At 35.6% G+C, this 11,342-nt stretch overlaps 1 protein-coding gene across 1 annotated transcript; it reads right to left on the minus strand.

The window, feature by feature from the left end:
- Positions 1-1,606: 1,606 nt before the first annotated feature.
- On the minus strand, positions 1,607-10,726 carry LOC144438901 (aminoacyl tRNA synthase complex-interacting multifunctional protein 1-like). The gene is made up of 7 exons (XM_078128122.1): positions 10,664-10,726; positions 9,618-9,748; positions 8,662-8,772; positions 8,351-8,518; positions 7,233-7,432; positions 3,231-3,399; positions 1,607-2,320 (listed from the first exon to the last, which is right to left on the minus strand). Coding segments are annotated over exons 1-7 (957 nt in total). The 5' UTR covers positions 10,666-10,726; the 3' UTR covers positions 1,607-2,144.
- Between the last annotated feature and the right edge of the window lie 616 nt (positions 10,727-11,342).

Raw genomic sequence — 11,342 nt, forward strand, 5'->3', positions numbered from 1 at the left:
TATGCTTACATCGTTAACACATTGGCCAATTATCGAAAAATCATTAATTATGCAAATTAACCAATACGATTATGAGCAGCTCAGCTACATCAACAAGATAAAAGACGGAAGAAGCCCATTGACTTTGTAATAGTCACCCCTGTGGGGGGGGGGGGGTTAAATGTAAATAGTCACCCCTGTGGGGGGGGGGGGGTTAAATGTACAAGAACTCCGTACTATGCAATCAACAGTAGTAAATAACCATAACCATACGTACGCGTAACTGCACGTTCCCTGTGGTGCAGTTGATAAAAGTACTCGCTTTCAAAGTCTCGGCCTATATTTATAGTCTCGCTGCCAGACTTGTGACTATAGTCCCTTTGCATTGGTATAGGTATGGTTATAGGTACATTATGTATATATATGCCTCTGAAAGCTAATGCAATTATCAAGAGTTCTACCAGCGTAACCGAACTCTAATTACTATAAAATATTAGATTATGACAGCTACACTTAAAATACGAAGTGCGCCCCGAGCGGCGAAGCCGCGAGATGTGAGGGAAAAGCTGAGAGACAATTTTGAGGGACGATAGTCACATACGAGTGTGGCAGCGAGACTACCGACTGACCTCATATATGGATAGAACAAAGTACATGGGTCAAATTTCAGCAAATGACAGAACTTTGTTGGCTTCTCTTCACTGAATTATAAACAATATCGTTACATTGTTTGCAGCCATAAATAATCAATTAATATTTACCCTGACCATTGTGGGAGGTTTATTTTATCGGTAGCTCAAGATTAGGTATTACAATAACCACAGATAATCCCATAGTCCTTTGCATCTGAGCATGCTCAGTCTGGATTGCAAGTTCCCTGTTGTCTTCACTATCCATAGCTGAACACTGGTAAACCAAAGCTTTTGATGACGTGTGCGTTTGTGGTATTTGACTAGAAATGGATGTTTACATAGAGCCAAGCTATTGTGTAAAAAGGTACATGTATGTCATATTGGATATGGCACCATATGTAAATATAAAGTTTCAAATGTGTATTTCTATGAACATGTGTGTGTATGTGTGTGATACAAGTATAGTAAAATTATCAAATCACTCTATGAAACTAGTTGATTATGAAATGGCTTTATTTCCTACAGGATTCTTCTTTAATGGTGTTTTTCCCTATATTTGTGAACTCAGGATGATGAACACAAGCCAAGAACTAGGTAAAACTTGCATAGATTGCCCTGCCTTGTACCAAATGTTCCACTGGAAACTGGTAAAATACCTGGAGATTTAACATAAAATTTACCTATGTTCATGCCCTTTAACAAAAACACTGTATATGGAATACGTCACAAGATTTGTAGGTGATGTAATGTATCATTACTTTAGATAATGATGACATTCAGTTTATATAGGTAACATAGGTCTTTATCTGTCTAATGTAGTGTAGTGTAGTGTAGTGTAGTGTAGTGTAAATGTAGGTAACATGGGTATTGCCTATATCTTCTAAGGCTTTGGAAGCAAACTCCGCATGAATATTATGTGAAACGTGATATTATGGGAGCCTTCAAAATTACCAGCGAGAGGGCCAGGGGAATGGGGGGGGGGGGTCACTTTTTTATACACCGGTTCTTGGGGAGAGCTATTTTTTAGGAAATGGAAATTAGGGGAGGGTCACATTTTACTTTGACTCATTATTTTGTGATTTTGGCATGATCCCACCTGCTGCCACCAGTTCCAAATTCTACTGCTACCATATTCCACCACCGTCACCATTGTAAAGTAATATCATAACTGATCAGTGAAATGCACTGAATTAACTGTTACTAGCAGTGTGAGGAGAGGAGTGGTAGTTAGGGGGATAGTGTGGCAAGATGTGTGGGATAATGTGGTGGAGTGGAAATGTTGGCCTTCCCACTTTGTAATTATTGAAGGCCTCTCAAACAGTTCATTGTGAATGGTTAGAAAATAATACACTTTTTTTATGTTTGTATTTTAATAAATTTATTCAAGATGTATGCATGCTTCTCTCTGAGAAATTTGCACTGTGCTGAATAATCTGATGGGTTGTGACTTATTTTATAGAGTCTTTTGCCAAAAGTTATGAAGCACCATTTACTTGAGGCCAGATATTTCGTAGAGGGCACAGTATCGCCGTTTTATTTTATTCCTGAGTTTTTCATAGAGGGCGCTGTACATACTCCTTTGCCTTCAACCTTGAAAGGCACACCTTTATACGTAGCTATTCCATCGCCATTGAGTAGGAGATCGGGTTGGATTCTTTCCCAAATCTTCTTCTTGGGATTCATTTGTGCTGGGAAGTCACCTGTTCCCGCTGTGAAGCAAGAGACAAAAAAGAATGATTGTATGGGACAGGAATACCATCTGACTTCTAGCTTATTTCAAAGCAAACCTCAAAGCTTTCAGCTTCAATAACATCATCCTGCAACATTTTTAAGACAGTTATAAACAGTGAACACGGTTATTAAAATCTAATACTAAGGAATGATTTACAACTTTCATCAGCTTGGTAAATCATGTGATAACACAAGCGGTCATACATTCATCATAAAAACTACTTTGTGAGGGAATTATCTCAGCCAGTTCTATTCCTGTTTAGGACAACATGACTGGGATATGGTGCATGCATGTCCCTTTGTTACAGTTGTTTAATTAAGTCAGTCCACAGGGTGTATTCCAGAATCAGTTATTAGTAAGCAGTTCAGCTTCATACAGTTCTGTTGAGCTTCGGATTTGTCCTGATACTCAGTGACAATGCTTTTCTGGGTGACCAGTAATCAATGCAACCCTCATGACCTTCTCAGAAAAACTTTATGAGGTTATTAACACCTGGCAGCAATGGGTAAAATGACACTGAACTACTGTCAACCATCCCAAATCAGCTGATCACACCATTATCAGGGGGCCAGCAGAAACTAGCAAATAGTTCAACAAAAACATTGGTGTTATATGTTGGCTTCCTTGGGTAACAAGTGGACAATGGTTCTGAACAAAACATGACATCTCAAAGTACAATATTTTACCAGGTTGAACTGCTTGTACATTATGATTTTGTCACAAAGTAAACAGGTTGTAACAAAATTAGTAGTAAACACAAGTATGAGAGAGACCTGTCTTAGTATTTGATTGTGTACAGTATGAGGTAGCACATGTTAGACCATAGACCCTACGTGTAGGGTCTATGGTCAGATGTGACCATTGTCAATAGGTATACATGTACTTACACTTATAACCTTCAAAGCTGATCCTGTCTCCAATAACACTGCCCTCTGGAGGATCTAGAAGCTCTACTTTCTCAGGTGAACTGCCACACATAACCATAGCCTGGCTGAGAACCCCACGCATTTTAGCTGGCTTCAAATTACAGCATACAATCACTAATTTATCTTTCATCTGATATAACAATGAACAAAAGAAACAAACAAAAAGAGTCAGTTTGCAATGCATATTGCTTACTACAAGCCAGGCAGACTATAGTTTTTCAATTTGGCAACATGATGGTTTTTATGTCTCACACGTCTTCTGGGAAGAGTTACAGAAATAACATACTGGCACTGATAGCATGCACACACATGAAATGTTATATTTGATATCACTGTGAAGTATGAACACATTCAACAGACAGTTTTGTGTGTGAATCTTCTTTGTTTCATCTGACAGTGATGTTGATTTGTGTTCACAGTGAGATAAAATGTATCATTTTACATGTTTGTGTGTTATCAGTGTATGTATTTTGTTTTGTGTAATTTGTAACAAACAAGTCTACATAGAAAACATATCTCCCTCAAATACTCAAATATTCTGTGTGACTAGCAACTGAATTTTTTTTTATTTTTTGGGTTAAAGTTAGACTCGGATGGTAAAGGTCACGCTCATATACAAAGAAAGGTCATATCTGCTAATATAGGGACAGATATTTGAAGTGCCTGTGTCTTTTTTGTTCTTGAACTACAGTACAAATGGTGGATTTTTACACCAAATATGGACACCATTCAGAAAGAAGTGATATAAGCAATGCATGTGTGTTTGTATACGTCATGACAGGGGGAATTTAAAAATTTACTGCTAATGAGATGTACAATACTAGGTTTCCAGTTTTAATATTTTAATGTGTTAATACCATGTTTTTACATTGTATCAATCATAGGGGTGTGACCACTACAATATTCACCACTGTTTACACCATATATAAACCTGTCGTTTGCACTTGTGAACTTTCTTGTAGGAGAAGGGAAGGGGTTTGGTTTGTTTATTGATCATAGTGAGCTTGTGTGATATTGTGCAATTGTCCCTTAGTTGCTAGGCATGTGTGTCAATCTTCTATAATGTTTCCATGTAACTTGCCTATATCCATACTTATCATCATCTACATATGATAGCATGCAAAATAATGAGTGTAAAAGCCTATTGAAAAGTCATGAATATGGGTTTCTATGCCATTAACTATGTTAATATATTCTCCACTGGCTATTGTCTCCCCTCCCCCACCTCCAACACCACAACCTGCTTTAAACTTGAATTAACACCTTTTGATTACCTTTGTTTCATTTCCATACCCATCCCTTATTTGTATTTTACTTGTATCATTCCATAACCATTTCATGTAGGGTCTATGGTTAAAACTCACTCTTACTATCACATCATTCACTGACATCTGATGAGTGGAAGCTTATCAACACAGTTCATCTCAAGAGTTCTACCAGAATAACTCTAATTACTATAAATTTAGATTATCATAGCTTCACTTAAAACACCTCATCTGCATAAGTATGTAAAAGTTGACTGGCTACATTTACATATGCATAGAGCATGACAGTATCACCCATGCACAGAGCAAAGGGTAAATGTCAGCAAATGACATCAAAGATTGACCTATCTAACACAGAGCTGTTCGAATGTAGTTCTTTGGCTGCTGCTAGCTGAACCAACAGGGCATATACAAGAGCAACCCATGTAGATAACAGAGTGACTCTTCCTAAATGAGGTAGGACCTACACAATCCAAAAGTGTTTCTTTCTACAACAGACATGAATACAGTCAGAATACTTGAGTTTCAAATTCAATGTGTCCATGTATATAAGTATATAAGTACATAGTTCAGTCACCATTACATGCTATGGACTTTAGACCCTTCAGTTCTTGACCTTAGAGTTCAACTGAGTTTATGGCTGGATTTCAAAGAGTCAAACTGCATTATACCGCCTCCTGAGTCCTTTTGGAGGAATTCAAATTCTTATTCTATCTCCCTCCTTTTAATCTGATCAAATTGTGCCAGTTTCCCCATTCATTTAATCAGACCACAAGCATTTGGTTTTTTTGGGGGGTTTTTTCCGCTGAAAATGTTCTTTTTCAACAGGACAAATAAATAACCAGTGCATGTATGTTACAGTTTTACCACAGGTTGACATAAAAATTAAATACACTGTATGACTCGAATATCAAATATGGAAATCAGTTGCTATGTTTTGATTCACTCTTTGGTACTTTATGTTGATACATCATTATTTGACAAAAAAAAAGAAACTTGTCAGTTTTGACCGGATATTGATACATAGACAAACACTCCACACATTTAATATACAAGTTTGTTTATAGTGATAGAAAACATCAACAGTTTACAGGAAGATGAACACAGAACTTTTTGCCTTTATAGAATCCATTATAGAAGCCGTTAATGCAAAGAATTCACCAGTGACCCATGTACTTGTAACTTATCTCTATATGACAAAACACACAATTTGTATTCACAGAACTCATGGCATACTCGGTAACCTCAAAGAGAATGTCTGAATTATTGAAATACACCACAAGATGGCGTCCACAATGTGACCCTGTGTACTACATGATAAAGAATAGTCATCAAACCAATAATACTTGGCCACATCTCAACATCTACACAGATAATGAACAATTTCAATTTTGTAAAAGTGTGGTCTGTAAAGCCAACAACTTCTACAAACCTCCCTACAACACAACATACTTTGCCTACTCTACTGATGGTGGTAGTCTTACAACTTTACTGAAGCAGGATGGAGTAATGAAGTGGAGTGAAGATGACATAGTATTTGAACTTGTTCCTTCTTGTTTGGTAGACCATATCAAGGAAGTAACCTGCCAACAAATGGACTATAAACCAATATTTGAGCTGGAATACAAGACATTTCCCTTTGACCGCCAGAATGAGCATAAAAAGCTACTTTCAACAAACCCACTACCAAAGGGATTTACAATGGGACCGCTATCTTGTGAATATGCACAACTGATAGAAGAGAAAAATATACTCCCATTTACACCAAATTTTGCCAAAACTCTTGAACACTACAAACACTTGGCAATATTTGATGAAAAAAAGAAACCTGTTGCATGGGTTATACAGAAGGAATATGGTGATCTGGGCTATGGGTACACAGATCCAGCCTTCCGTAGATATGGTTTTATTACATTTGTATCTTCAAACTTAACATTAGAAATACTGCAGGCTGATGAACAACCTTATGGAATTATGAATTTTGGTGTTGCTGAAAAATTTAAAAGTTCATACATGTACAACAACTTCCACATGACACGGCTTTGTTTTGCAAAGAAATGATGAACAAGTGTTTGTAGAAGACACATTCCCCTCAAATACTGTACTTATGTGACTGAATAGTGAGACATGATTTAAAAGAAGTTAACCCTCTTCAGGTGAAGTCAGTGTAAAAGAGAGTGACAGTTGCAGGATTAGGAAAATACTAAAAATAGTGCCAATTGTATTGTAGCAAAACTGTAAAATTTGAGATATCTACAATAAAAATGTTTATCCATATGCCAATCCACATTTGTTACCCATGCAACATGCACCATCATTTTAAGGTATTCTAACATTTTTATGTAATTTTTTAATTGCTTGATCCACCCTGTTATTATTTTAACAATGTACACAGCCATTTGGCTGTTGCTATGGTCATGGTCTTGTTGGTAGGTAAACAAAGAATCATTTCTTACATGTTTATCCACAAGTCTATCCATCCAGGTTTTTATTTTTTGCAATACATGCCATTGTTTAACTGTTGTGGCCATTGTTTATCTGTTGCTATGGTCATTGTTTAACTGTTGCTATGGGTGTGGTTGTGTTGTCAGCTATTCAGAAGCAAATGACAATGGTGAGGCTCAAACCAGCAGATTGTTAGCCACCCACACCAACTATTCCAGCATCATGACTCCACAATGTTGATAAATAGTCTTACCTCACTCATTTTATAATGTCTGACTAAACCTGATACAACAGTTCTTGGTTGTTCCTCCCCACAATCTATCTCCTCAATGTACAGTGTGTCAGCATCAGGGTGTTTCTTGATGTCTTTAATGTATCCAATTCGTAGATCCAGAAAGCTGACATCAACAGGAACTTCTGGCTGTTTTTCTTGTTGCTTTGCAGGTTTACCCTCTAAAAAGAGGAAAATACATGCAGCCCAAATGAAAGATTGTGAAAAGGGGATAAAATTACGATGAACTTGAAAGAGATTTTAAACAGAGCCTACAAGAACCAGATGGCTACAATGTTGTTACATCATCTAAAGTTTCAAATATAATATCTCATCAGTTGGCCATTTTGAGTAGTAAAATATGAGAGCGTATTTTTGCATAATTTCCCAGTTTGCAGTCAGTCTTATTTCTTCCTCTAGATATGAGAAGTTCACAAATTACCAAATTCTTCAAATTTGTCACTAGAAATAGTTCACTATTTAAATAAATGGCTAGACTTTGTAATGTTACTTGATCGTTTGTATCATAACTAGAACAGCATAAGAATAAGGTGATGTCTTGTTTTGCTGTTATATTGTTGTAACAATAAGGTGTTGTCTTGTGTTGCCATTATGTTGTTGTATACTCAAGTCTTAAACTTCCTTTATATACATACTACTATAAATACTACAGTACATAAAATGCTGGCATGAATCATCAAAACAAAGTTATAGCCACCTAGTCAGAATTTTTTTCTCATGTGTTTCAACACTCTGTGACACAAAAGCTAGCAATTTTATCAAATTGATGTATTTTTGAAAGATAATCATGGGAAAATACAGAGAACAGTTGAGGGGATTTAACAAAATAATTATCCATATCAAAATATATCATATATAGCCATTGGAAAGGCTTCATTATGATATGTACTATTTTACGAAGGTTTCAGAAATCCAGAAAAAGATAAAGATGGGGAATTTGACAAATATTGTCATCACCTACATATCTAATCATAACTTGGCAAATAAACCTAGAATATCTTAATTACTCTCACAGATTGAGATTTGAACAACTTTGATCATATCAATATCATGCCAAATCAAACTACATCACATCTCACCTTTTTTCTTCTTTGCTGGTTTCGGTTCTTTTTTTTTCGCTGCATCAGTGGCATCATCAGCAGTTGCAGCATTGACAGGTTTGGATGCAGCTTCAGTTGCAGCTGGTGCAGCAGGACCATTTGTTATTGTTGCTGTCATTTTGGCATTTGGTAGGGACATCTGTTTAACTGTTAACAAAAACACATGATCATATGATTATCTAGATCAACTTCTTCACATGTAGTAAATGACCATGTTTGATGCTTAATGAAATTAATTTTTGGTTCACATTTTTTACAAATAAAATACAACTGTAAAATTATGAACTTACATCCATTTTGTGTTTCTATGTACACAAGTCTTTTCTTCATAGATTCTATTTCTTTTTTCAGTTGATTGTTTTCAGCTTCAAGTTGGATTTCTTCATTAGCCAGTGCACTCACTGAAATAGACAAAGTGAAAATTCATTCCATCAAAATTGAGAGAGAAAAGTTACAGTTCAAACTTTTTCCAATTTCAAATCTGTTGAAAATTGAAATACAATGAAAAGACTGGTCAAGTGGTCTGCTATGGATTTAGTTTCAGTTGGAAAACAACTTAGCTTTCTAGATTTATTAAAATTTTACTAACTTTAGAATATTTGTGTTGGTAAGATGATGTTCTATAAACTGGGGAAAAGTTCAAGGGTAGTCAGTGTTAAGAAATTGACAGAGTTGAATTTTGTTACCTTATTCTTTTTTAATTTTAGAAATGTGTGAAAAGTAAATACAAATCCTACATAAAAATTGACTATAACATTTCAGAGGTAAAGAGACAATAGAACATAAAAACACATGTGACAATATAAAATTTTATAGTATACGCGAGATTAGAAATTTTGTCTTTGAATTTCTTACACAAATAACCTCAAAATAGATCAAATAGGTGACTGATTTCAACTGAATTTTAAGAGTTATGTTTTAATCCTGGGTCACTGTATTAGAATTATCTTTATTTACAAGGATTACAAGTTATCACTCTTTTGTTCCAAGTCCAACTTTTTCTATAGCTCTACCAAAGAATCTTTTTTCACACCTAAATGTTAATCCTAATCTGAAGTGGGCCTTCAATGTAAAATATTTCAATTAAGTTAAAGCATAGACAGTGGAGAGGCTGTCCAGTATCTATGGTTAAAGTTATATACACAAAACCATGGAGACCCCATTTTTATGGTGTTATGCACATTGATAGACTAGTGACAGTGGATACTGCAAGGGACAACTGATGAAATCTTTATGGCTAAGTTACCAGCATGTTTCTTGAGGACATCAACTTGTTGTTTGAGATAACTTATAGTTTCATCTGCTTGTTTTGCTCTTTGTTCTAATCTCTTCAATGTATCTGCTGCAGCCATCCTGAAGATTGGTCGAACTAATAGCCTTAAAGAGAATAAAAATAACATTTATGTAAACTTTCAATTATTGCAGTTTGTATTTACATTACTAATAAATTAATGAATAAATAAATGTATACATACATACATACATACATACATACATACATACATACACACACACACACATACATACATACATACATACATACATACATACATACACACACACACATGCATACATACATGTACATACATACATACATACATACATACATACATACATACATACATACATACATACATACATACATACATACATACATACATACATACATACCGGTACATACAAATGAAGGTAAGGTAGGCAGACAGACAGACCAACAGAAAAAAAAAAAAAGAAAGAAAATAAACTTGAAATGCAGATCAATACTGAGAATCTTTCCGGTGACCAGGGGATATAGTATCCCCCTAAGTTATACTTCCATCGTTTATATTGGAGTAATTATACTGACAGTATAATGACTCCAAGGTTACACCTAGGCTACATATGTACATGACTGACAGTGCAGTGCACAACAGCTGCTTGAAACCTAGGCTTGAGTTGAGGGTCATGGTGGTTAAATGTCACTGTTATCATAAGGTATGATCGTCCAGTATTCATGTACATTACAGAGAGTGTAGTAGTTCTCGTGGAAATCGTGAGAAGATTTGTGCGGGATTAGCTAGTTTCCGACGGTCATTGTCGGAAATATGTGAAGGTTGTAAAAATGGACAGAAGTTAGAACTCCTGTCACGTCACCGGTTCACATATGCACAGTGCAGAGTGCAAGCATGGGTGATTGCGTCATTTTGTCCACAATTTCTTAGCACACGTCTACGTACATGATGAGCAACAAAACAATCAAATCATTCCTCTTAAACTCAATTAATCAGATCAAACAGTTTGTATAGTACTTACATGGAATACTTCTATGGAGGTCACAATACATGTGTAACCAATGCAGACAGCTGGAAGAAAATATAAACCGAACAAACGAACTCAAATTGCCAATATGAATTGTAGAGGGCGTGAAACATTACGAGCTGCGTAGTATTTCTCAGATTGTTGTTTTCCTTGTAATCTTGTGTAAAGGAAAATATAACAACATTTTGACTTAAATATGTTTCCCCTACCTTTATGGAAAGAACTGGTTATCTTCTAGTGCAGAACGCATATTGATACATTTGTAGTAGCAGGATTAGTGTGATGCAATAATAAGTGTACCCAGAGAAGTACACCTACCTGGAGCTGTGTGCTCGTCACATCTGAGTACACCGTGTTCACAAGTATCGACTTTTTGGCATTGTAAATTATTTCAAGCACATAACTATACATTTCATTATAGCAGCGTTATTATTTCTCTTTTTAGTACGATTCACATTTCCTTGTATACATAAGAAAAAAGATACAGCAAAATATTTCGAGAAAACGAAAGAAAGAATTAAGAAAATAACACGAAAAAACTTTCGTCATCATTTCCAAATATCGATGTTTTCAGTACGTCTTTGAAATGATGATCCCAAGCTTCGTATCCTTGAAACAACAATTCACATAACATTCAAGAGGCATATAAACCAAACCAAACCAAAGTAAACTA

The sequence above is a fragment of the Glandiceps talaboti genome, chromosome 8 (assembly GCF_964340395.1).
Source record: "Glandiceps talaboti chromosome 8, keGlaTala1.1, whole genome shotgun sequence".
In the NCBI taxonomy this organism is placed as follows: Eukaryota; Metazoa; Hemichordata; class Enteropneusta; family Spengelidae; genus Glandiceps; species Glandiceps talaboti.